This window comes from Passer domesticus, chromosome 20, assembly GCF_036417665.1.
Source record: "Passer domesticus isolate bPasDom1 chromosome 20, bPasDom1.hap1, whole genome shotgun sequence".
NCBI classification, from domain to species: domain Eukaryota; kingdom Metazoa; phylum Chordata; class Aves; order Passeriformes; family Passeridae; genus Passer; species Passer domesticus.
The window spans coordinates 2244385-2268989 of record NC_087493.1 but is presented as its reverse complement, the minus strand read 5'-3'; the positions used below and the strand labels follow the sequence as shown (position 1 = coordinate 2268989).

Sequence of the window (24605 nt, the reverse complement as noted above, 5' to 3'; positions counted from 1 at the left end):
GTGCTGCTCCCGGCAGGGGCCGGGGGCCGGGTCTGCTACCGGGCGGCACCGGGGAGTCACCGGAGCTGCCCGTTTGCTGTGGGTGACAGCGGGGGACAGGACCCGCGGGACCGGGGGTGGCACACAGGGCCACCACCGCGTCCTGCTCGGCAGGGCTGTCGGGTGTCCCTGCAGCAGGGGTCGGTGTCGCGGTGTCGCCGTGCGCGGCCCCTGCGCGGCGGCCGCTGCCGGGGCGGGGCGCGGGGCGGCACCGGGAGGCGGTACCGGTGGGTGGCTCCCGGGGCGGGCCCGGGGCGGGCGGGCAGAGCCCGCGGCGTGGCGGCACCGCCGCCCCCCGCCCGGCAGCGCGGCGACCCCGGCCCGCCATGGGGCCCGCCCGCGCCGGTTACCTGGCGCCCTGGTGGGCGGCCTGGCTGCACGGGCTCCCGCACCGCGGCCCGCGCCTGCAGCCCGTGCCCAGCACCTTCCGCCCGCAGGACCCCGACTACCAGCAGGTACCGGCCCGGCCCCGCGCCCCCCGCGCCCCCTGCTCCCACTCCCGGTCCCGCTCGCCCCGCGCTCCCCGCGCCGCGCCCGGCGCCAGCTCTGATCTCACGGCGCACAAAGCGCCTTTCATCGCCCGGGCCGGCCGGCACCGGCACCCCCGGCCCCGCCGCTCCCCTCCCGGCCCCGCCGCTCCCTCTGCTCCCCCCGAGCCCCTGCCCCGCTCCCGGAGCCGCCGCGATCCCCCGGCGTCCCGGGGCACGGCCCGCCGTGACCCTGCGCGGGGAGGGGGCAGCGCCGCGCTCCCGGGGCCCCGACAGCCCCGCAAGGGCGGCTGCGGCCCCGGCTCGGCCCCCGCGGCTGCGGGCCCTGCGTGGGAATGGGGACAGGCTGGGGACGGGGACGGGGACGCTTCTTCCTCTTCCCCACGTGACAGTCCCGTGGGGCGCGGAACGCGGCCGCCAGAGCGGGTCACGGGCACGGCGTCTCACTGTCCCCTCTCTCCTTCCAGTCGCTGCTTGTCCTGGGCTTGCTGGCCGCCGTGTGCCTCGGCCTCAACCTCCTCTTCCTCATCGTGTACCTGATCTGCCTGTGCTGCTGCAAGAGGGACCAGGACCCCGAGAGCAAGCGGCCCCACTCGTGTTGTGTCACCTGGATGGCCGTCACCGCCGGGCTCATCTGCTGGTGAGCACGGGGACAGGGACCTGCTGCTGTCCCCCTGTCACCGAGGGGACTCTGCGCTCCAGGCACGAGTCGCTTTAATTAGATCTGTGCAACAAACGTGCTCCATCCCTGCCTGCTCCCGTGCAGCTGCCGGGGCAGCCCCAGGGAGCAGCTGCGGGCCGGCCCGGCCCCGGCCCCGTCAGGGCTGTGCCGCCTTCCCGGCTAATCCCGGGCGGGAGCGTGGCCGCTCGATAATCCCAGCCCAGAGCAGATGGCGGGCGGCAGCGTGACCCAGCTGGCGGGTCCCTTGTGCCCGACCTTAATTGCAGCCACAACAATTAGACAAGGGGACGCTTCCTCACCCGGCACCGCTCTGGGGGCTTTCCAAGCCCACCTCGGTTCGGGGCAGCCGTGGCTGGGAGGACCCCCAGGGCAGCCAACCCGAGTGTCCCCCGGCATTGGTGGCCTGGGGGGAGCAGGATGGGCCACGGGCCCCTCTGGCTGCCTGGCCACGACCCTCGCTCCAGACAAAGGGAGCTGTGCTGGGGCGGAGCGAGATGGCTGCCTGCGAGCCTCGCACGGAGCGGGGAAACAGGGAGACAGGGAAACAGCACTAATGAGCTCCCCCAGCATGGCAGGGGGGCACTCTGCAGCTCCCGGGGGCTTTGAACCCCCCCAGCAGCCCCTTGCTGGGCCGGTGTGTGTAGGTTGTACTGGGGTTTGGCGAGCACCGTGTGCACCAGCCACGTGTGGGCACGTGCCCGGCCAGGACATGGCCACGGGCACCTCTGTCCTCGGAGCCAGCTCCGAGCATCATCCCAGCTCCGTGGGGAGCTCTGCAGCAGCTGCAGGGAGCCGAAGGTTTAATTGGAGCCCGGCGCTTCCAGCGGATTCCCCTAATCTGCTTGGCCCAGCCCCTCCGCCCTCAATCTCTCGGGGTTTGGCAGGAGGAGCTTCCAAGCCAGCGCGCCCACGGAGCAGCTCCGGCTGTCCCCAGGCCCCTGTCACCAGCAGGAGCAGGTTCCCATCGTGGTGCTGTCCCTGCCCCACTCTTTGCCCCTGCCCTGCCGCTGGTGGGCTGTCCCCCAACAGCAGGGCAGTGTCCCCTGTGTGGCAGGGTGAGCATGTCCCTCCCCTGCCATCAGGGTCCCCTCTCTGCCCACAGCGCGGCCGTCGGCGTCGGCTTCTACGGGAACAGCGAGACCAACGACGGGGTTTTCCAGCTGCTCTATGCCCTGGACCACGCCAACCAGACCCTCACGGGCATCGACTCCCTGGTAGGGCCACGGCCCCGGGGTGCCTCAGTCCCCTGCTGTGGGTTTGGTTGAAGCGCCAGGGAGGGACGTCCGGCCATGTCCCCGGGGTGGCCGTGCTGGCCGAGCGCGGGAGGGTGACGTCACCCCACAGAAAGGGACCTTTGTGGCCCGGCAGGGCCGGGTCAGGGCCATGGCAGGGCTGTTCAGGGGTGGGGTGGAGCTGCTTTCCTGGAGAAAGCATTCCAGGGATGGGGCATGTGGCTCTGCCAGGCTGGTGGGTGCTGACCATCCTAGGGACTGACCATCCTGGGGACTGTCCATCCCAGGGACTGACCATCCCGGGCACTGACCATCCTGGGGCACTGACCATCTCAGGGACTGACCATCCCGGGCACTGACCATCCCAGGGGACTGTCCATCCCAGGAACTGACCATGCCAGGGCACTGACCATCCTGGGGACTGACCATCCTAGGGACTGACCATCCTGGGGACTGTCCATCCCAGGGACTGACCATCCCAGGGCACTGACCATCCCAGGGCACTGACCATCCCGGGGACTGACCATCCCAGGGACTGACCATCCCAAGGGAATGACCATCCCGGGCACTGACCATCCTGGGGACTGACTATCCCAGGCACTGACCATCCCGGGGACTGACCATCCCAGGGGACTGTCCATGCCAGGGCACTGACCATCCCGGGCACTGACCATCCCGGGCACTGACCATCCCAGGCACTGACCATCCCAGGCACTGACCATGCCAGGGCACTGACCATCCCGGGGACTGACCATCCCGGTTGCACCATCCCGCAGGTTGCCAGCACCACGCTGCAGATGCAGGGAGCGCTGGAGCAGCACCTGGCACGGCTGAACGAGCTGCTGGCCTCGCGGGGGGATTACGTGCAGACCCTCAAGTTCACGCAGCAGCTGGCTGGCAGCATTGCCCTGCAGCTCCAGGGGCTGCCGGCCTGGCGGGGCGTCAGCGCTGACCTCACCGAGCTGTCGGGACAGGTGGCCTATGTCGAGTATTACCGGTGAGCTCCAGCGCCCCAGGGTGTCCCAGCAGGGCCGGGGACGTGCCTGTGTGTGACAGAGCCTTCCTCTGCACCCAGGTGGTTGGCCTACCTGCTCTTCTTCATCCTCGTGCTCACCGTCTGCCTGCTGGCCTGCCTGGGGCTGGCCAAGCACTCCCGCTGCCTCCTGGTCATGTGAGTACCCTGGGCACGGCCTGGGGGGGCTCAGGGGCACCCCAGCCATGCTCCCCTCTCGTGCTCCCGCTCTCCCTGCAGGATGCTGTGCTGTGGGCTGCTCATGCTGGTCCTCAGCTGGGCCTCCATGGCCGTGGACACGGCAGCGGCGGTGGTGAGTGGGGCAGGAGGGGAGGGAGGAAGGGAAGGGCTGCTCGGGGCTGTGCCGAGCACTGCGGGCATCGGTGACATCCCTCTGTCCCCACAGGGCACCAGCGACTTCTGCGTGGCCCCGGACAAGTTCATCATGAACCAGACAGACGATGAGATCAGCGCAGGTGAGGGCTGGCTGAGAGCTGGAGGCGAGCACGGGCAGGACCCCAAAACCCACCTGGGGGCCTGGTGCCCCCACTGCCACTGTCCCCCCACGGCTCCTGTGCCCCAGGATGCTCCCGCTGATGTTCCCGTTCTCTCTGCAGAGGTGGTTCATTATTACCTGTACTGTGACCAGAGCCTGAGCAGCCCCTTCCAGCAGGTACAGGGGGGGTGGGTACCCCCTTTGGTGCTGCCTGGGGCTGGGGGGGTCTGTGACTGTGCCCCACTCCCCCCTGCAGGCTCTCACCGTGTTCCAGCGCTCGCTGACCACCATGCAGATCCAGATCCAGGGGCTCATCCAGTATGCACTGCCCCTCTTCCCCACAGCTGAGGTACAGGAGGGGGAGCAGGTGTCCCCATCCCTCTCTCTGCTCCCCAGAGCTGCCTGACCCCCCCTTTCCCACAGAAAGACCTGCTGGGGGTGCAGCAGCTCCTCAACTCCTCGGAGACCAGCCTGCACCAGCTGACAGCCCTGCTGGACTGCCGGGGGCTGCACAAGGTGAGGGGGGGCTGACTGGGGACCAGCTCTGGGGTCCCCCTGCGGTGCCACCAGCGCTGCCCTGCCTGTGTCCCGCCAGGATTACCTGGATGGCCTCATCGGGATCTGCTACGACGGCGTGGAGGGGCTGCTCTACCTGGGGCTCTTCTCCCTGCTGGCGGCCGCCGCCTTCTCCACGGTGATCTGCGCGGCCCCGCGCGCCTGGCAGCAGCTGGCCGGGCGGTGCGTGTGCCCCCGACCCCCCCCCGGGCACAGAGACCCCCAGCTTTGTCACCGGGGTGTGACTGGCAGCGCCTTGTCCCCACAGGGAGCGGGACTACGACGACATGGACGAGGAGGACCCGTTCAACCCGCAGGCGCGGCGCATGGCCGCGCACCGCCCGCCGCGGGGGCAGCTGCGCAGCTTCTGCAGCTACAGCAGCAGCCTGGGCAGCCAGAGCAGCCTGCACCCCCCGGCACAGACCGTGTCCAACGCGCCCGTCTCCGAGTACATGTGAGCCCCCCGAGCCCCCCGCCCGGCGGCCGTGCCGGGCAGGGCGTGACGGGTCTCGTGTGCCCCCAGGAACCAGGCCGTGCTCTTCGGAGGGAACCCCCGCTACGAGAACGTGCCCCTCATCGGCAGGGGCTCTCCTCCCCCCACGGTACGATGGGGGACTGAGGCCAAACCCTTGTGACACCCGGGGGGTCACTGGATCTGCTGGGTGGGACAGGGATGGGAGATTCTGGTTCCTCCTGCTCGGCTCTAATCCAATTCCCGGCCACCCACGGGGAGGGGACACCAAAATAAGCCTCCCCTCTCTCCCTTCCCTGTGCTTCCTCTCCATCCTGGCTCTCAGAGGATGCTCCTCGCAGTCTCTCCCCTCGCATTCCCATTTCCCTGCTCGTTAATCCTGCCCTGTCTGGTATTGCTGCTTCATTTTTTATTCCTTGTCTTTTTTTTTTTTAAATTTCTTTTTCTTTTTCTTTTTTTTTTTTTTTTTTTTTTTGTGATTTCTTTTAATTTTTTGCATCCATTATTTTGGAGCTAAGTTGCCCATCAAGAGTAAGTTCGGCCACTTCCTTCTCCCGCCTTATCCCGGGGCAGCAGCCAGGTTCTCCCCTCCTTCTCACCCTTCCACACCTCCCTCCATCCCCTTTTCCCGCTTGGCTTTTGGGGTGCAGAGAGCTCAGGGAGGGGGGGACAAAGGGCCAGGAGGGTTTTCAGCTCCCGCCTGTTGGGACGCTGGTCCCTGTCTCCATCCCTGCAGCAGTGCAGCCCCTTCCACCCAGGATAAGGCTCCAGGAATGCTGCTGTGGCAGGAATACTGTCACTCTCCTCCAGGGATGATTTTTCCACCAGGTGGAAGCTTGGATCCCATCTCACAGAGCTGGCAGCTGGCGAGAGCCTCCTCCCGGGGGGGACACGAGTGGGGGGATTAATTGGATGCTTCTCCCAGCTCTGAATAGTCTAATTCACCCAGGATTGAGATCCCTGAGGAAACACTTTCCGAGTCCAGAATAACAAACTCGGAATAATCTTCCTTAATGCCTGCCCGGGATGATCCTCCCTGCTGGGAAATGCTGGGGGGATGTGATCCTGGGGGGGCTGCAGGCTTGGCCTCCTGGCATCCCACACACACACCCCTACAGGCAGATTTGGGATGAATTTGGGAAGCTGGGAAGATGGAGGATGAACCTGGGGAGGGGCAGAGCGGGGCTGGATGGGCTGGAAGGGTTTTGTCTTGGGGAGGGGGGGGCCTTGTCTCCCCCAGCCCTCAGCGGGGCTGACAGCAGGGCCTGGCCCTTTCCGATGAATTTGGGATTAATCAGCACGGGGGCAGCGCGGGGCGGTTTGGGGTGCTGACCCCCCGTGTGCCCCCAGTACTCCCCGAGCATGAGAGCCACGTACCTGGCGGTCACCGATGAGCGCGTCCGGCACCGCGGCGACTTCCCGGCCTAGGAGGGGATGGCGCCCGGGACACCAGAGAGCCTGGAGGGAGCCACGGCGGGGCCGGGGAGCCCCCCAGCACCCCCTGCCCCGGCAGCCCCACATCCCGCTGCCTTACGGGCTCCCAGAGCGCGGAGGGGGCTCCGGAGCTCCTCCCGTCCCTGCGGAACGTTCTGGAACACAGTCTGGAACACAGGGCAGGGGCTGCCGTAGCAATGCAGCACCAACCACTAGTGATCCCAAGCCCTTCCCCAGCCCTTCCCGGCTGCCCCCACGGCCGCAGCGTTCCCAGGATGGTGAATTAGGGATGTTCTGGCCTTGCTGGTTTTCCTCCGCTTCGCCCCGGGGTTTGGGAGGTGCTGGCTCTGTTCAGAGAGGAGTCGCTGCAGTGGGGTTTGTAGTGGGATTTGGGGTGGGTTTAGGCTTTTTTTGGCTCCCCAGGGCGGGTGTGGGCTGGGGCAGGCTCCCCTCCTCCTGCAGCCCTGGAGTGGTCACAAATCCCCAGGAGAGGGACGGGAGCTGCGGGGGCATCCCTGGGGAGGGACAGCATGGACCTGCCACCCTGGAGGCTCAGCCAGCATTCCCAGGGCGCCAGGGTGAGGAGCTGGGAGAGCAGTTCGAGCTGAACTTGGCCCTTTGGGGCTGCCCTTTGGCACATGGATCCCCAGGAAAGGCCCCTTCCCCCTGTCCCAGCCACCCAGACCCCAAAAGGTGCGGACAGGGCAGTGGTGTGCCCCCCAGGGCCAGGACATCCCCTTCTCCACATTCCCCATGACTAGCATCCCCCCCTTGGGGACTATCCCGAGGGATTTTTTTATTTTCTTGGCTTTTAACGTTTCCATGTAACGGTACTGGTAGAGGAGCTGTTGTAACCGCATGTGAACTAACCGAAGGACTCCGGCTGGGAGCTGGAGTCCGGCTGGATTTGTTTGTGCCCTTTTGGGAGAAAAGATAATAAACACTTGGACTAAATTACTGTCTCCCCTGCGGGTTTTTTTGGGGAATAATTCAATGTTTGGGAAACTTCTGCGTTGACCTTCCCAACATGGCGGCTGTCACGTGACGTTGCCGCAGCCATCGCGGTGGTGGCGGTGTCACGTGATCGGGGCAGGCTGTTGCCTGGCAACGGCGACGCGTCCCCGGCCGGGCCCCACCGAGCGGACGGGACCAGGCCCCGCCGGGCTCCCGGGGCCTCCGCGGCTCCCTCGTCACCCTGGGCGCTTCATCGCTCCGTCCCTGTGGCTCAGCTCCGCTCTGGGGCTCCCTGAGGCTCTGGCTGCCTTTGGAGGCCCTCTCAAGGCCCTCCCTGCGCAGGATCCCTGCTTGCATTTGGGCCGTGCTGAAGTTCCCATTCCCTTTGGGATCTTCTGGGACTCCCTGAGGTTCTTGATCCCTTTTGAGTCATTCCCAAGGCCCACACAGTCTTCTTGGGCTCTGGAGGGTCCCCACTCCCTTTTGGGGTCCTCCATCTGAGACCCCATTTCCTTTTGGGGCTCCCAGAGGTTCTGAGTCTGTTTCAGCATCCTCCCTCTCCAGGGTCTCTGTTCACATTTGGTCTCCTTGAGGCTCCCGTTCCTTTTTTCCTTTTCCTTCATCCCTGAAACCCTCTCCTTGGATCTCCCTGAGATCCCCACTCCCTTTTGGGGTCCTCTCAGAGGCTCCCACTCTCCTTCGGAACTCTCTCTTCCTCCCTGAGGCCGCTGTTTCCCTTCAGCCCTCCATCCCCACTGCAGCTCTCCACCCCTGAGTCCCCCCTCCTTTTGGGGCTCCCTTGGGGACCCTCCCTCTGGAGCTCCGCAGTCCTTCCCCTCGGTGCCACCATGGAGATCAAGTACGAGTACTCGCGGAAGCGCAGCGACTTCGGCCGGCCCTGCAGCTTCTCAGACCTTCTGGCCGAGGTGACCGTGGACATCCTGCCCGACCCCAGCCTGGCTGACGACTTCATCCCCCAGGACCCCGTGCACTTCGGGGTGCAGGAGGGCCCTGTCATGGCCTTGGACGAGGTACGGGGACAGCCCGGCGTGTCACCCGTGAGGGGCAGCTGGCCCGGGGGTGTGACAGCCCCCTTTAGGGCTCAGGGCGCTGTCCCCTCCGTGTCCCCAGGTGAACACGCAGCGGGCAGAGGTGTCCAGCCGCGGTGTGAACCACGTGGAGGGCGGCTGGCCCAAGCACGTCGACCCCAAGAACTCGGAGCTGACGTCCCGCTACCGGGAGGAGGTGGAGAGGGAAGAGATCTACACCAAGACCGTGCAGCGCCTCGGCGTCGTAAGAGCCTGCCCTGACCCCCCAGACCCCCCGGGCCCCCCGGAGCCCCCCAGAGCCACGGCCGTGCTGTCCCTGCAGGTGATGGAGCACTACATCAGGCAGAACAACACCATCGACATCTACGAGGAATATTTTGAGGAGGAAGAGGAGGAAGAGGAGGAGGAGGAGCATCCCTCAGCCAAAACAATTAATGTTGTCAGGTAGCACAGCCCGGGGGGTCTCCAGAGCCTTCACAGAAAATGGGGGAACGTTAGGAGTTAAATTCCAGTGGGTTTGGGGTGGTCCTGCTGCAGTTTGTGGGTGCAGAGATCCCCAAACCCGAACCCTGCCTGCCCCACCACTCCATCCCTGCCCCTCGCCCTGCCCAGGCGATCTGGGGATGGGAGCCAGGGTCAGACTCAGCTCTGAGCATCTCCTGATGGTGCTTTTGGATTTTCCTCCTTGTTCTCGGTGCCTCTAAGGTTAATTTCCACATCAGGGGTGTTTAGGAGTCAGATCCAGTAAGACAATTGGATTTTTAGACAGGTATGACTGGAAAGAGGATGAAATCATCAACTCTTCTCCCCCCGCCCGACCCCTCAGGAGAATCATTTCCTGCACTCAAGGCTTGAGGGCTGCAGATTGGTTTCCTTGTGGTTCCCACAACTCCCTGTGGGAAATGTTCATCCCAGGGCTTTGCAAACTGACCCACCTTGGCTGATGTGTGCCCCAAAGGGACCCCAACAGGCCCAGGAGGATGGCCACGCACGTCTCCTGGCACCCCGACGGCAACCGCGCCATGGCCGTGGCTTACTGCAGCCTGGACTTCCAGGACAGCAGGAAGGACTTGAGCTTTGATTCCTACATCTGGGATCTGGGTAAGGGCAAGGCCAAACCCTCCAGGATAAGGGAAGCACTTTGTGTCTCAGAGAGCAGTGGAGGCTTGCAGCACCCCGGGGAGGGTCGCTGGGGGAGCCTCAGTGCAGAAACAGGAGAAATGGGAGCTGGGAGGGGGGAAATCACCACTGCAATCCCACTCTGTGGTTCCCCAGCCAGCCAGGCAGCAGAGCCTCACGTGAGGGTCTGGTGGTGTGGTTCAGCTGGTAAGGAAGGAAGGGAGAGGCAGCAGGAGCCCGGGGTGAGACTTGTCCAAGCCTGTCTCACACCTGACGTGTTTTGGAGTGAAAAGGACAAAAAGAAGGGTGGGAATGCAGATTTGGTACTGAGGGCTGTCCCCAGGCCAGCTCCCAGTGACATGGGCTCATCATCTTGCACAGCTGTGTCAGGGAACACAGGGGTGGGGACAGCGGGGTGGGCTGGGGGCTGCTTTTGGGGGCTTCATCCTTTACTCTTCACTCATCCCTCCTTGGCAGAAAAACCCTACACCCCAGAGCTCACCCTCAAGCCCTCGTCCCCTGTGGTGACCCTGGAGTACAATTCCAAGGACTGGCATCACGTGCTGGGAGGCTGCTACAACGGGCAGATAGGTGAGGGGTTAATTCTGCTCCAGCCTGGCTCCAGCCCTGCTGCACTGCCGGGATCTGGGCTGCCCCTGGGGTTTACCTGGGGCCAGGTGTGTGCTCACCTGAGCGGGCAGCCAGGGAGGGGAGGGCACTGTGCCATTCACTTGAGATGGATGGATGGATGGATGGATGGATGGATGGATGGATGGATGGATGGATGGATGATGGATGGATGATGGATGGATGATGGATGGATGGATGGATGGATGGATGGATGGATGGATGGATGGATGGATGATGGATGGATGGATGGATGGATGATGGATGGATGGATGATGGATGGATGGATGATGGATGGATGATGGATGGATGATGGATGGATGGATGGTGGATGGATGGATGGATGGATGGATGGATGGATGGATGATGGATGGATGATGGATGGATGATGGATGGATGGATGGATGGATGGATGGATGGATGGATGGATGGATGATGGATGGATGGATGGATGGATGGATGGATGATGGATGGATGGATGGATGGATGGATGATGGATGGATGGATGGATGGATGGATGGATGGATGATGGATGGATGGATGGATGATGGATGGATGATGGATGGATGGATGGATGGATGGATGATGGATGGATGGTGGATGGATGGATGGATGGATGGATGGATGATGGATGGATGGTGGATGGATGGATGGATGGATGGATGGATGATGGATGGATGGTGGATGGATGATGGATGGATGATGGATGGATGGATGGATGGATGGATGGATGGATGGATGGATGGATGGTGGATGGATGATGGATGGATGATGGATGGATGGATGGATGATGGATGGATGGTGGATGGATGGATGGATGATGGATGGATGGATGATGGATGGATGATGGATGGATGATGGATGGATGGATGGATGGATGGATGGATGGATGGATGGATGATGGATGGATGATGGATGGATGGATGGATGGATGGATGGATGGATGGATGGTGGATGGATGGATGGATGGATGGATGGATGGATGGATGATGGATGGATGGTGGATGGATGGATGATGGATGGATGGATGGATGGATGGATGGATGGTGGATGGATGGTGGATGGATGGATGATGGATGGATGGATGGATGGATGCTGGGGATGAGCTGGATGGGTGCTGTGCTCCCACCTCTCCCGCCACCCTGGATGATCTCTGGGAAGCACTGGGTGAGGTTTCCTCTCTGTTCCAACTTGGAAAGTGGGGGAAATGTGACAAAAGAGCTGGGCAGGGGCTTTTCTTTTCCTTCCCAGTGTATTGGGACACCAGGAAAGGGGGGCTGCCCATGGAGATGACCCCTGTGGAGTTCAGCCACAGGGACCCCGTGTACGGAGCGTGCTGGCTGCCCTCCCGAACGGGCACCGAGTGCTTCTCAGGCTCCACCGACGGGCAGGTGAGGGGCTGCAACACGGGAGGGCTCCTGAAAGAGCTCCCTGTGCCAGCCCTGCCCCTCAGCAGCACAAGATCTCGGTCTCCCAGGCTGGCACGGAGCAGCTGCAGGACTGGCAGCCCCTCTGCCTGTGCTGGGAGCAGCCCCCACAGCCCCTGCCACGCAGTGTCCCCACAGGTCCTGTGGTGGGACATCCGCAAGATGTCACAGCCCAGCGAGAGACTGGTCTTGGACATCACCCGGCAAGACCAGCTGAAGCAGGCTCTGGGTGCCATCTCCCTGGACTTTGCACCCATCCTGGTGAGTGTCCCTGTGCCCTCCACCCACACCCTGGCCTGGGCAGGAGGGGGAGCCCAGCCCAGGGGTTCCCGTCCCTAAACCCCCCCATGGTGGTGGGTCCCAGGGTTCTGGCTGCAGCAGGATCCCCCCGCTGCCCCCCACACCATGGGGTCTCCATCCTGCTGACAGCTGCACTCTCCTGCTCCCACCCCCAGCCCACCAAGTTCCTGGTGGGCACAGAGCAGGGCATCATCATCTCCTGCAACCGCGACGCCAAGACACCGCCTGAGAAAATCGCCAACATCTTCAGGAGCCACATCGGGGCTGTCTACAGGGTGACCAGGAACCCCTTCTTCCCCAAAGTCTTCCTGTCAGTCGGTGACTGGACTGCTCGGATCTGGACGGAGGAGCTGATGGATTCATCATCAATTATGGAGACCAAGTAGGTCTCCTTTAGAGAAGTAGTAGAGGGCCTTTAGTCGGCCAGAAATCATCCCCAGGGCAGGTGGCACTGGGGTCAGGTCAGCTCTGGGCTGGTGGCTGAGGCAGGGCCGTGCCAGCGTGGCTGAGGACTGGCTCTGCTGGAAGGTACCACACCTCCTACCTGCTGGACGTGTGCTGGAGCCCCGTGAAGCCGGCCGTGTTCTTCACCGCCAGGTCGGACGGGACCCTGGACATCTGGGACTTCCTCTTCCACCAGAAGGAACCTTCCCTCAGCCTCAGGGTGGGTCCCCAGCACCTCTGCGACCCTCACACCACCCCAGGGCCGAGTGTCACCACCCACCTGTGCCCTGTCCCCAGGTGTCCAACGACCCCCTGCTCAGCCTGTGTTCGCAGGACAACGGGCGCATCATCGCCTTTGGCACCCGGCAGGGCACCGTGTCCCTCCTGGAGATCTCCCCAGGGCTCTGCACCCTCCGCAAGAACGAGAAGACCCTGTCCTCTGCAGTATGTGCCACCTGAGCCCCACACTCTGCCTGCAGCCCGGCGCTGTCCCCAGACACATCACGGGGTCCCCTGTGCCCACATCTGCCCCCAGATGTTCGAGCGGGAGGCCAGGCGGGAGAAGGTCCTGCAGGACAAGTATCGGGAGCGGCTGCTGCGGGAGCAGGAGCGGCTGCGGGTCCAGCCAGAGGAGCAGGAGGATCCCCAGGAGGTGTTCAAGCAGGCCCAAGCAGATTTCCTGTCCAGCATCAAGGCAGAGCGGCAGAGGAGGGGCCTGGAAGTGGCCGGAGAGGTAACGGGGACGGGACAGCCTGGCCACCATGGCAGGGACCCCAGCAAGGGCAGGGAACAGGGTGAACTCTGTCTTTCAGGGTGAAGAGGGGCAGGCAGCTGCACAGGAGGGAAGCAAGGAGAAAGAGTAGGAGGATGCCAAGGTCAGTGTGCTCCAGCTGCACCTTCCTTTCCCCTCCATGCCAGAGCTGCTGCAGGGACCAGGCCAGGCAGCTCTCCTGGGCTCTCTGCCCTCCTCGGGTGGCAAGTGGGGGACCCTGTACAGCCCCCTGACCCCACAGCTGCTCCCTGGCCTTTGCATCCTTATTTTCTTTGGCGTGAATAAACTGGTGCTTTCCACATCACATTTCTTCTCTTGTCACAGCAGGGTCAAGGTGGGAAAGTCACGTCCTCCTGCTCCTTCTTTCCTTTCCTTGATCCAGGACACTCAAAGCCAGTACCTGAGCACAGCCAAGCACCCAGGGCAGCACAGGGTGTCCCTCAGTGTCCCCAAGCCATGGAGCAGGGCACAGCAGGGTGGCTGGTGGCAGCAGGGGGCCCCAGTCCCCTCTGGGCCATTTGCACAGGAGAGCCCTGTGTCCCCACAGGAGCAGCCCCGGGCTGGGTTATCAGTGCTGGGTAAACACAGCCCTGCTGGTAGAACCAGCAGCCACCCCAACTCCTCACCCCACTTAATTAATCATTAACGAGCTGCCAGCAGCACTGTCACAGCGATGGGGACATCACACAGGTGGCTCTCTGTGGGCTGAGGGCCAGCCCCCCGGCAGGACCCTTCCCCAGGCTCTGCCCAGGGGCTGAACCCACCTGTGGGTGAGCAATGCCAGGACAGGGTTCAGGGGCCATCTCCCCCCCAAAGCCATGCCAAGCAGGGACCTAAATCCCACAGGGAAATGCATCCGTGCCTGGATGGGTGCTCTCCTTCCCAGGAGTTCCATTAGGAGGAGCTGGGCTGGGGAGCAGCGTCACCCCAAAGATGCCCCACACGTCCCACACTCATTTTCTGCTTTATTAGGAAAGGGGTGGGTGTACCTGGACAGGAATGGGGCAGCTGCCACCGCCAAGTAGGGACAGTGCCCCCCACCCCTCCTCCACTGGGGGAGGCTGATGGGCCCCTCACCCCCCGACTGGGCAGCTCCGTTTGCTCCTGAGCTGGACCCAGCTGCCCACACAGAGGGACCCCGGGGCTGCCCCACGGGAAGGATGGGCTCTCCCTATCCCCATCCCCACACCCACTGGGGTCTGTGATGTGCCCGTGGGCTGCACGTTTCACCTCCTGCACCCCCTACATGGGTCTGGGGCACTCCCAGCATCCTCCATCCCCAGGGACAGCGATGGGGACGGGACGTGGCAGGGGAACACTCAGGGAGGGGTGGGCAGTGCAGAGCCCAGTCCTGGAGCCCCCCAGAGAGGGAACCCCCATCTACCTACAGGACCAAGCGTTCCCCCCGTGGTGCTGGGGCCAGCATGGCAGGACCCAACTGCACCTTGTTACTTCTTCACCTTGATGAGGGAGTGGTAGACAGGCTTGATGATGATGTGCAGGTGCAGGGAGTTGTCGATGAGGTACTCGGAGGTGCGTTTCTGCAGGTCGGCGTGCACCAGGAAGTCGGCCGCCTCGTCGGAGCTCTGGTGGAAGCTGTAGGCGTGTTTGACCAGCACGCGGCCCTGCTGCCTCACGCCCACCAGCACGGTCTTCTGGAAGCTGACGCCGGCGAAGTCGGGGCTGCTCATGGCCGGGGTGATGACGAGGCGCGGGCGCCCGTCCTCGATGCGCACGGGCTGGATGGCGCCCGCCACCGCGTCCGAGTACACGGGGCGCAGGCTGACGGGCAGCCAGCGCGGCGAGAACAGCACGTTCCAGGTCACCCTCTTGCCGGCGTCGTGGCTGCTGGGCCCCAGCTGGGTCTGGAAACTGGTGCTGCGGTCGTCCCGCGCCGGGTTGGTGATGACCCACTGGGAGCCCCAGCTGGGCGCGAGGTAGTTGCGGGGCAGGAACATGCTGCAGTTGACGTCAAAGTACTTGGCGAAGTGGAGCGGGGAGGCAGCGTGGAACTGGAAGGCCTGGAAGAGCAGGTCCTGCACGGCGGCGCGGTGCCGCGCCAGCACCGCCGACTGCGCCTGCAGCCGGAACAGCTGGCTGGGCGCGATCATGGGGTAGCGGATGGCGCGCAGCACCCGCTCGGCCACGGGCGCCTCGGGCTGCCGGCGGCTCAGCCAGCCCTCCACGGCGGTGTAGAGCTCCAGCTCGCTGTGCAGCACCAGGTCGGAGCGCTCCAGCAGCAGCAGCAGCAGCTCCACGCTCACCGAGCCCCACTCGGCGCTGCCCAGCACCGCCGACAGGTTCCAGGCCAGGAACTGGAGGCAGCTCTCCTGCAGCGCCGCGTCCCCGACGCGCACGGCGTAGTGGTACCAGCCCACCACGTGGCCCTGGCTCGACTCGCTGGCCAGGTGGGTCCTCATGTATTCGGCCACGCCACGCTGCAGCCCCCAGACCCGGTACTTGCTGGCCAGCTGGTGCATGGGGATGGCCTGGTGCAGCAGGATGGAGACCCCCCCGCAGTACAGGTACCTGGGGCAGAGCAGGGGCTGGTGACATTGGGGACCAAGGGGCAACATTGGAACCCAGCCCAGGGCAACAGCCTCTGCTCTGGGCTGCTTTCCTCTGAGAATTCCCACCCTACAGGGTCCCCAGAGCTCCCAGGGAAGCACCCCCTCTCCTTAGATACTTCCCTCCCATTCCCCATGATCTCCATGGTCCCCAGGGGAGCATCCTCCTTCCCTGGTTGCATCCCATGAAGTTCCTAGTGGAGCATCCACCTTCTTTGGCTGCATCCCTCCAGGTACACCCATTGCACAGGATCTCCATGGTCACCAGGGGAGAATCCTCCTTCTTGGGCTGCATCCCTCTCAAAATGCACATCCCTCCCAAAATGCACATCCCTCGAGGTCCCTGTGGTTCCCAAGGGAGCATCCCCCTTCCTTGGCTGCATCCCTCTGGGCCTCCCCATCCCGTGGAGTTCCCCGTGGAGCTCCCAGGAGAGCTGCACCCTCCTGTGCTCCCCACCCCAGGGTGTCCCCACGCACCTGATGAACTTCTCGAAGAGCGCGGCGGTCTCGGGCGGCTCGTATAGGGTCACGACGCTCTGGTTGCGCAGGAGGCTCTCGAAGACCTCGCTCTGCAGGCTCAGCAGCAGCTGGTGCGTGTGGAACACCTTGGGCTCGTCGGAGGCGGCCGAGCGCACCCGCAGCACCGAGTCGCTGCCGTTGCCGCTCTGCAGCAGCTCCTGCAGCCGCTGCAGCAGCGTCAGCGAGTGGTTGATGGTGGCCGCCGTGGAGTCCCCACTAAAGTCGGCTTTTTGGGCTGCAGGGAGATGGGAGCGTCCCAGAGCTGCACCCCAGTGCCAGGCACTGAGGTGGGGTGGGGTTACCGGGGGCTGTGCACCTCCTGCCTCCGCTCCCCCAGTGCCAAAGGGCTGCTGGCGCCAAGGGAGTGTGGGGGAACAAAGGACATGGGGACATTTGTGTCCCTGAGAGCCAAAAAACTGCCTTTCTGCAGCAGAAGGGCTGAGACCACCATGTCCCAGGCTGGGGTGTGCTGGGAAATGGCCGGATGCCGGCGGCACTGGCTCTCAGCCCGGCCTGCCTGTCCTGATCCCGTCCCCGCTGTGGGCAGAGGGAGCCCCGGGCATTGCCCTGATCCCTCACATCCCGGATGGATACGTGGGGGGACAGAGAGCCCCCGGGTGTGGGGAGCCAGGCACGCTCTGCCCCGCAGCCAGGAATGGGGTCCCGAGCAGCCTGGGGACTCCAGCTGCCCTGGTGTCACTTCAGGTCTGTGCTGGGATCACAACAGGGACTGGAGAGGGATCTGGGAATGTGGAATGTGGATCTGGGTCTCCATGCTCCTGTGGGCACTGGGATCCTTCCTTCCTCTCCTCTTCTCCCTCCTGACACCACTGCCACCCGCTCCTCGGAGTATCTCTCCCCCAGGAGGAATTCGGCCCCGTCTGTCTCAAATCCATCTTCCTTCTCAAATCCCGTCTTGCCGACGGATTACCCTTCCCAGCGCCGGCTTAAGGCCGGGGGGTGAGGAAGGGGAGCGGGGATGAGGGAGAGGAGCAGGAGCCCCGTACCCCGCGGCGCTGGACTCGTCTGCCCGCCACCGAGCCCTTCCCCGGGCACCACCAGCGAGCACAACCCGGCTCCGAGAGCGCAGCGCATCCCGCAGCCACTTCCATCCCCTCGGGGCAGCCCGACGGCAGCCGCAGCGCCGCGCTCAGCTCTCCATCAGCCGCCGAGCCGCGCCCCGGCACCCGGCGAGGGCAGCGCTACCCGCGGCTCGGGGGGACCCTCCGCGCCTCCCCGCGCCACGGCCACCCTTACCGGCTTGCACGGTGAAGAGGAGGAGGAGGAAGGCGGCGGCACAGCCGCAGCGGCGGGGGGCGGCGGGCCGGGTGCCGGTCAGCCCGGCCATGGCCTCGCAGGCGCATCTGCCGGGTGCGGCGCACGCTGCCCCGCCGCTTATGTAGGCCACGAGCGCCCGCGCCGCCGCATCGATTGGTGGAAACTGGGACCCGTGGTTGCCACGGGAACGGCTTCCAGCCTCCCCGCATCCCACCGTGACCCCCAGCCCCAGCCCCGCACCCCGGGGTGCTGCGGAGCGGGGACGTCGCCGTGCGGCACCTGCTGCTGGCGCCGCAGCCCCACGCGTGGCCGCGGCCCTTTGTGCCGGGGTCTTTGCATTCAGGGCACAGCTCGGTGGCCTCCCGCTCCCCCCGGCTCATGGGTATTCATGCCGGCAGCGGCCCATCACCATGGCATCCGCGCTGCCGGCAGGAACTGCCTGCCCTTTTCCCAGCCTTTGCAGCCAAGAGGCCGCCCGTGCGCCCTGGGCGGCCGCCCTGGCCCCCCGCCCGCCCCGACGCCTCCTGGGGGGCTTCACCACGGGGCTGGGGCCCCCCAAAGCCGCAGCGCCACAGGCGCAGGCTGGGGCGGCGCTGGGGGAGCGGGGTAGGGGCAGCGGTGTCAGCCCAGCCGTGTGGCCCCGGTGGCACCGTGGGGTGGGACCCGGGAGCAGGACCCCAGGCGGGGGGACACATCCCACAGGGGAGGAGCACAGCCCGCGGGGCACAGCAGCCCCTTACCCACCGCCGAGGAGCCCCGGACCCTGCACAGCACTTTGAACACGGGCTTAGACGCTGTTTCCAGATGTTGAGTGTGGGCAGATGCTGCTGCAGCTGCCGGGGGGCGGGGGGGAAATCACCATCTGTCCCTAACCCTTGAGCGCGGAGACTCAGGACAAGACACCGATCACCCCACGCCACGCTGCTGGGGCCCCCTGGCCCCTGGCAGGGACGGGCAGGTGGGCGATGCTCGAGCCCCGTGTCCCTGCTGGGCAGGGGACCCCAAAACCGCGGGGCCAGCAGAGCGCCCGGCCCTGCCGCTGTCCTTGCACCGGGGAGGCGCGGGGCACAGGGCCCCGGCACGGCACAGCCGGTTCACGGCTCAGCGCGTCCTCCGACGCCTCATTTCACCCCCGCCTGATAAACAACAGCCTGTGCGAGCGTGTGCCCGGCGTGCCGCCGGCACCATGCCAGCTGGGCAGCAGCCGCACCCCGGGACCCCCGTGCCGCTCATGGGCTGCTCACGGCGGTGAGGGGACCACGGGGGACACGCGGGAACGGGGGGCTGGTTCCGGAGGTCGCCGGGGGACAGGGTGACCCCTCCCCGTCTGCGGTGAGCTGAGGAGCAGCTGCGCTGGCCCGGAGATTGCGGCTGAGCGCTGGCTCACCATAGCGACCTGTGCCAGGCAGCAGTGCCAGGGCATCGCCCCGCGGGCTGGGGGGCACTGGAGAGACCGAGCTGGACCCAGGCACCGGCAGGGGAGAGCAGGTCCCTCCCTGTGCTGCTGGGGAAACTGAGGCACGGTGTCCTGGCAGTGGAGCAGCCAGCGCAGAGCCCAGCAGGGACACGCAGGCAGCGCACACGGATTCACGCTCGTGTGCACAGCCACACGTCACACCCTGCGCACACCCGCTCCCCTGGGTCCCCAGCGGTGGCCACCAGCCCAGCTGCCCGCTTGCCCCCGGACCACCACCCCTACCGCTCCGGGGCGGGACGGGCTGTGTCCCGGCCACCGGAGCTGCCCGGTGACCCTTCCCGGCCCCCGCGGAGCCAAGGGCCGGTGACGCCCCCGCGCCCGGCCAGCCCAGCCCGCGGCTCTGCCCACGGCGCGCTCCCTCCGCCCCGTGTCCCGCGCCCCGGGAGGCTGTGCCGTGCTGCGGGTGCCCGCGGGGACAGCGACACTGCCGGGGACACGGACACCAGCGGCACACGGACACTGACGGGGACACGTCCGTGGGAAACGCCGAGCCCAGGGAAGGTGGCACTGCACGCCCGGCGGGTGGCACTGGGGCCGCCCAGGTGAGGGTCCCCGTGCCGCAGGATTTGGGGAGCGGGAGCCCGGGCGGGGGGAGCAAAGGGGGCCCCGGAGCGAACCCGGCCCCAGCAGCACGAAGGGAATCGGGCTGGGAAAGGGTTAAGGCGCTCGCGGCGCGGCTGCAGCCGATCGATGCCTCAGTTCCGCGGGGGACGTGGATGGACGGGACCTCCTGCTGATGAACCGGAGCTAATTTGCAGTTAATTGGCACCCCTCTGCTCCCCCATCCCCCCCTTCTTCTCCCTCGGGCTGCGCTCAGGATCTTGCTTAGGTCCCAGGGTCGGGCAGGTGGGACCCCCGGGATCCCACACACACCTCGGGCACTTCTTGGGGAGCGGATCCATCACTGGGGGTCTCGGAACGGGCGAGAGACCTGGCCGCCCCTCCGGCCCCGAAGCCATCGAGTGTCTGCGACAAGGGGAATTTGGGGTGTCCCTGGGGCCAGGGTCAGACTGGGAGGAGCGTGGTGCCCCGTACCCCCTCCCTGAGCTCGGGACCCCCCTTTGCACCCCACACCCAAGACACCCCCATCCCAAAGAGCACCCCACAACCCCCGGGCCCTCCGCACCCACAACCCCCGATCCCAGGATCCCTTACACCCCCCAAGCCCCGATCCCATGACCCCCCGCACCCCCAAGCTCCGATCCCAGGGTGTCCCAGGGTCTCCCAGGGTCTCCCAGGATCTCCCGGGCTCTCCCATCATCCCCGCACTGGGACCGGGGGTGGCGGTCCCCATGGGATGCAAATTTGGGGGGGGATTCTGACCAATCAGAACGCAGCGCTCAGCTCTGGCCTCGCCACTCCCGGGGAACCCCTCTCCGATTGGCTGGAGCCTGGCTCCCCTGAGCCAATAGGAGCGCAGAGCTGGGGAGGGGGTGGAGCCGCCCTGGTTTATGAATGGGCGAGGGCAGCGCGGCCGCGATCCGGGCGTGGGGAGTGGGCAGAGGGACAGGGCAGGGACAGGGCAGGGACAGGGCAGGGATGGGGCACAGATAGGGATGCGGATACGGATCAGGATCCGGATACGGGCGGGGATGCGGGCAGGGCCGTGGGCAGGGCCGCTGCCTCAGCCTGAGGAGCTGGAAAAGGACCCAGCTGGCAGCCTGGAGATGGCCACCCCACATCTGTCACCACTAGGACCCCCCCATCGGCACCTCTGGGTACTCTCTGCCACCACTGGGAGCCGCCTAGTGGCACCCAGCCCGGGCTGGGGGCCAGAGACTCCCTCTGCTGGCAGCTGCCCAAGAACATGCTGTTTTAATCCGGTTTTCTACAAAAACGGGGCTGAGGGATAAAGAAGGAGCAGCTCCGGCAGCGGGGGCTCTGCTGGGACATGGCGCAGGGGGCTTGGGGTGCATCGTCTCCCATGGGTGCAGCAGCCCCGGGTCTGCCCGCGGTGGCACATTTGGGAGCTGCCCTCTATCCATGGATGCTACAGGACAAGGGAGCTGGGATCCAGCCACAGCGGGGACACCCAGGCGACGGCCCCTGTCCCCAGGCCCCCTGTGCCATGTCACGGCTGGCCTCCCCCCGGGTGCCATCAGGACTCTGATGCCCCTGGTGCTCCCGTGTCTCCTCACAGCCGCTCCGTGGTGGAAGATGGCGCTGCCAGTGCCCAACAGCACGGCGGTGTCATGGGCAGAGCTGGAGCGGTCGCCCTGCCTGGTTGGCATCGTGCCCATCGTGTACTACAGCGTCCTGCTGGGGCTGGGGCTGCCAGGTGAGGGGGCTGGGGGGCTGGAAAGAAAACCCCGCAGGATGGAGGGATTTTATCTGCTCCCCCCCAGCCTCAGAGCTGGCCCCAGTGCCTGGCCATGCTGCCCAGCCCAGGGCAGGTGCCACCGCCACGGGGACAGATGGTATTTGCATTGCTTGGGCTGGCACACAGAAGAGATTAATCAGCCCAGCAAATCCCCAGGGTACCGGGATATTTATAGCTCCCCTCGGCTGCAGCCTGGGCAGCTCCAGGGTCTGGGTGCCTGGAGGGGGATGTGAACCCCACCTCTCACCTCCACCCGTGGCTCCCCTCCCTGCAGTGAACATCCTGACTGCCGTGGCCCTGTCCCGCCTGGCCACCAGGACCAAGAAGTCATCGTACTGGTACCTGCTGGCCCTGACCACCTCCGACATCCTCACCCAGGTCTTCATCATCTTCGTGGGCTTCATCCTGCAGACGGCCATCCTGGCACGGGCAGTGCCCAGTGCCTTCATCCACACCGTCACCGTGCTGGAGTTCACGGCCAACCACGCGTCCACCTGGGTCACTGTGCTGCTGACCGTGGACCGCTACGTGGCCCTGTGCCACCCGCTGCGCTACCGCGCCGTGTCCTACCCGCGGCGCACCCGCAAGATCATCGCGGCCGTCTTCGCCGCGGCGCTGGCCACCGGCATCCCCTTCTACTGGTGGCTGGACATGTGGCGCGACGCCGAGCCCCCCACGGCGCTGGACACGGCGCTCAAGTGGCTGCACTGCGTCACCATCTACTTCCTGCCCTGCAGCGTCTTCCTGGCCACCAACTCCGCCATCATCCGCAAGCTGAAGCGGCGCAGGCGCTCCAGGGGCGGCAAGACCACGGCCCTGCTGCTGGCCGTCACCGCCGTCTTCGTGGTGCTCTGGGCTCCCCGCACAATCGTCACCATGTGCCACCTCTACGTGGCCTCGGTCAGGAGGGACTGGCGCGTGCACCTGGCCTTGGACATCGCCAACATGGTGGCCATGCTCAACACCTCCCTCAACTTCTTCCTCTACTGCTTCGTCAGCCAGACCTTCCGCCGCACGGTGGGCGAGGTGCTGCGGGGCCAGCCCCGGGCAGCCCCTCGCCGTGGCAGCGGGCACTTCCCAGCCCCGGCCCTCAAACCGCTGAAGCTGCTGGGCAGCACCGCGCTCTGAGCCAGGGCAGTGCCCGGCTGGCAGTGCTGTGCCCACCCAGCCCCACGCTTTGCACCGGGACCAGGGAGAGACCCCCACCCTGCACGGAGCCGGGGGTGCTGCTGGTGGGGGTGGCAGGAGGAGGTGGTTGTGCCCAGACACTCATTTGGAGATGTCGTGGTGCCTGCCTGGCAGCAGCGCCCCAGGGTGGGCAGCTCAGCCCTGCCCATGCTCAGCCCCTGGCACAACACTGGAACTCACCCAGGGAACTCATCCTGGACACGCCCCAGCCCAGTGGCACCGATGGTTCTGAGGAGCCCAGGGGCTGCCCGTGGTGAGGGGTGGAGGGCACGAGTGAGCTCCTGCGAGCCCTGACAAGGACGTGGTGCCCTCTGGGTGCCACTCCATAAACTGCCGTGCTGAGACCGAACTCCGCCTGGGTCCGGCTCCCTGCGGGCAGCTGGGACGGGGGCTCCGTGCTCCAGCCGCTGTGGCACAGGGTCCCTCTGCCCTGCCCACCCCCATGCCCCTGCCCGGGGGAGCACCCCCAGGGTCTGCTGTCCCCTGTGGTGGGTCTGGACACATGGTAAGATCGCAGCTCCCGACCCCCACCCATTAATCCCCCTGGCAGCAGCCCCCGGGCAATGCCCCCCTGCATCGGGTGCACCCAGTGCTGCCCTCCCAGTTACTCCAGTGCCAAACTGGTGTGACACTGGAGGAGCGGCCGTGCCGTGCCGTGCCAGCCTGTCCCCAGCTGCCGGCAGAGGGCAGGGATGGGACACTGCGGAGCTGGCACTGACGGGGCAGGGAGCTGGCAGCCCCAGCGCCCCAAACCAGCCCCGCCGCCACCCTAATTCCCTGTAAGGTCCTTAACGTAATCCCCCAAAACCGTCCAGCCTTTCCTCTCGGATTCCCGAGAGGGGCAGGACAGACCCGGGGGGTGCCCGGGGGGGATCAGGACCTCAGCTGGATCCTGGCAGGGCACAGAGACACCCCCAAGCCCAGCAGACCCCCTGTCCACCCCCGAGCCCGGCTGTGCCCGCACTGGGGTGGGATGGGGCGCAGCCTTTGCCCCCAGGGTGTGGGGCTGACCCCCCCACGGACCCCTGCCCCCGAGTCGTTTTCTGGCGTGGACAAACCCCTCCGGGGATGTCACCTCATCCCGGGCAGGATCCCTGCCGGGGGACAGGGTTAAAGCCCGGGCCGGTGGCGCGGGGGGTACCTGGGAGGTTCTCGCTCCATTAATTCTGGCACGTGAGGAGAGCAGGAGCGGCAAGGGATTAGTTATTAACCCGACCGCGGGCAGGGGCTGAGGGGCCGCGGGGCGGGGGGCTCGGCTGCCTCGGGAACCCTCGGCGGGAGCTCCGCGATTGCCACCGGCCCCCCCGATTGCCACCGCCTCCCCGGTGCCAACCGGTGCGTGTTTACTTGGCAAGGGAGGTGGAAATGTGCTGACGGCGTCCGCCGGAGCGAGGGGCTCCGCTGGGAACGGCTCCGAGCCCCGGCCGGGGCGGCGGGAGGCTCTGGGAGGGCAGCGGGGACCCCCGGCTCCAGGCACGGCCCTCGCCCTCCCGAGGGGAGCCGCCGCGGGGAGGGGGCTCAGCCAGCCGTGCCCCGTGCCCGCCGTGCCAGCCGCCCGTCCCTGCGGCTCCCGAGGAAAGGTAAGCCTGGAAAAAATGCGTGCTGATGTTTTCGGGTAGAGCCTGGCCGGGGTCCAGGGGCCGGTGCTGAGCGCCATGGCAGCCCCCCGGCGCTGGAAGGAGCAGCTCTGCCCGGTCCCAGCGCTGGCATCGCGGCTCGCAGCCCACCCAGAGCGCCCGCGGCTGGGATCGGGCTCTGCCTGCGCCGGGAGGTCAGGGCCGGGGACCCCCAGAGGAAACCGAGGGTGGCATCACCCCCCAGTGACCCCACAGCCTCTTGGGATCCTTCTGTAGGACCTGCAGAAGCGCCGGGAGCAGGCAGTGGGGGCTGGAAACGGGGACAGGGTCCCGATGGGAAGGGGGAGAGGAAAACGCTCACGAGGGGTGGGACACGAGGGGTGGGACAGCAGGGTCTCCGTGGGGAGGGGGCCGGAATCCCCCGCCACGGGGGGATGGGGGGTTCCCATGCGAAGGGGATGAGGAAATCACCCGCCAAGGACGGGACACGAAAGCAAAGGCTGTGCGGCCCCGGCGGGACGGGAGCTGCCGGTGGCCCCACGGGGGGTCACGGGGGTCTCGTGCTGACTCAGCAGCC

The 24605-nt window shown here is 65.9% G+C and overlaps 4 protein-coding genes across 6 annotated transcripts; 3 read left to right on the top strand and 1 right to left on the bottom strand.

Moving 5' to 3' along the window:
* Nucleotides 1-282: 282 nt before the first annotated feature.
* TTYH2 (tweety family member 2) lies at nt 283-7364 on the top strand. 3 transcript variants are annotated; one of them, XM_064395648.1, is made up of 15 exons: nt 283-494; nt 995-1167; nt 2312-2423; nt 3218-3438; nt 3517-3612; nt 3694-3766; nt 3860-3929; nt 4071-4126; nt 4206-4298; nt 4373-4465; nt 4545-4687; nt 4773-4958; nt 5028-5106; nt 5495-5507; nt 6327-7364. In XM_064395648.1, the coding sequence occupies exons 1-15, from the start codon at nt 366-368 to the stop codon at nt 6368-6370; spliced, it is 1581 nt and encodes a 526-aa protein (XP_064251718.1). In that variant the 5' UTR covers nt 283-365; the 3' UTR covers nt 6371-7364. The 3 variants fall into 3 exon arrangements, with proteins under 3 accessions (XP_064251718.1, XP_064251716.1, XP_064251717.1); XM_064395646.1 differs by having other exon boundaries at nt 5490-5507; XM_064395647.1 differs by lacking the exon at nt 5495-5507.
* A 165-nt stretch (nt 7365-7529) lies between these two features.
* On the top strand, nt 7530-13406 carry DNAI2 (dynein axonemal intermediate chain 2). Its single transcript, XM_064395618.1, has 12 exons — nt 7530-8395; nt 8496-8657; nt 8736-8857; nt 9372-9514; nt 10010-10123; nt 11411-11550; nt 11725-11847; nt 12042-12268; nt 12415-12550; nt 12628-12774; nt 12866-13063; nt 13143-13406. The coding sequence occupies exons 1-12, from the start codon at nt 8213-8215 to the stop codon at nt 13191-13193; spliced, it is 1746 nt and encodes a 581-aa protein (XP_064251688.1). The 5' UTR covers nt 7530-8212; the 3' UTR covers nt 13194-13406.
* Nucleotides 13407-14054: 648 nt separating this feature from the next.
* BTBD17 (BTB domain containing 17) lies at nt 14055-17673 on the bottom strand. The gene is made up of 3 exons (XM_064395619.1): nt 17446-17673; nt 16147-16423; nt 14055-15631 (listed from the first exon to the last, which is right to left on the bottom strand). The coding sequence occupies exons 1-3, from the start codon at nt 17534-17536 to the stop codon at nt 14551-14553; spliced, it is 1449 nt and encodes a 482-aa protein (XP_064251689.1). The 5' UTR covers nt 17537-17673; the 3' UTR covers nt 14055-14550.
* A 379-nt stretch (nt 17674-18052) lies between these two features.
* GPR142 (G protein-coupled receptor 142) lies at nt 18053-23361 on the top strand. Its single transcript, XM_064395621.1, has 3 exons — nt 18053-19485; nt 21084-21221; nt 21538-23361. The coding sequence occupies exons 2-3, from the start codon at nt 21101-21103 to the stop codon at nt 22389-22391; spliced, it is 975 nt and encodes a 324-aa protein (XP_064251691.1). The 5' UTR covers nt 18053-19485; nt 21084-21100; the 3' UTR covers nt 22392-23361.
* Nucleotides 23362-24605: the final 1244 nt, after the last annotated feature.

Bases quoted from the DNA above. Each gene is read 5' to 3' on its own strand.
- TTYH2 (XM_064395646.1), top strand. From the start codon at position 366: ATGGGGCCCGCCCGCGCCGGTTACCTGGCGCCCTGGTGGGCGGCCTGG. The intron at 2,424-3,217 runs GTAGGGCCACGG...ACCATCCCGCAG, and splicing joins TCACGGGCATCGACTCCCTG to GTTGCCAGCACCACGCTGCA. The intron at 3,439-3,516 runs GTGAGCTCCAGC...CTCTGCACCCAG, and splicing joins GCCTATGTCGAGTATTACCG to GTGGTTGGCCTACCTGCTCT.
- DNAI2 (XM_064395618.1), top strand. From the start codon at position 8,213: ATGGAGATCAAGTACGAGTACTCGCGGAAGCGCAGCGACTTCGGCCGG. The intron at 8,858-9,371 runs GTAGCACAGCCC...TGTGCCCCAAAG, and splicing joins AAAACAATTAATGTTGTCAG to GGACCCCAACAGGCCCAGGA. The intron at 11,551-11,724 runs GTGAGGGGCTGC...GTGTCCCCACAG, and splicing joins CAGGCTCCACCGACGGGCAG to GTCCTGTGGTGGGACATCCG.
- GPR142 (XM_064395621.1), top strand. From the start codon at position 21,101: ATGGCGCTGCCAGTGCCCAACAGCACGGCGGTGTCATGGGCAGAGCTG. The intron at 21,222-21,537 runs GTGAGGGGGCTG...CCCTCCCTGCAG, and splicing joins GCTGGGGCTGGGGCTGCCAG to TGAACATCCTGACTGCCGTG.
- BTBD17 (XM_064395619.1), bottom strand. From the start codon at position 17,536: ATGGCCGGGCTGACCGGCACCCGGCCCGCCGCCCCCCGCCGCTGCGGC. The intron at 16,424-17,445 runs GTAAGGGTGGCC...ATCTCCCTGCAG, and splicing joins CCTCTTCACCGTGCAAGCCG to CCCAAAAAGCCGACTTTAGT. The intron at 15,632-16,146 runs GTGCGTGGGGAC...GCTCTGCCCCAG, and splicing joins CTCTTCGAGAAGTTCATCAG to GTACCTGTACTGCGGGGGGG.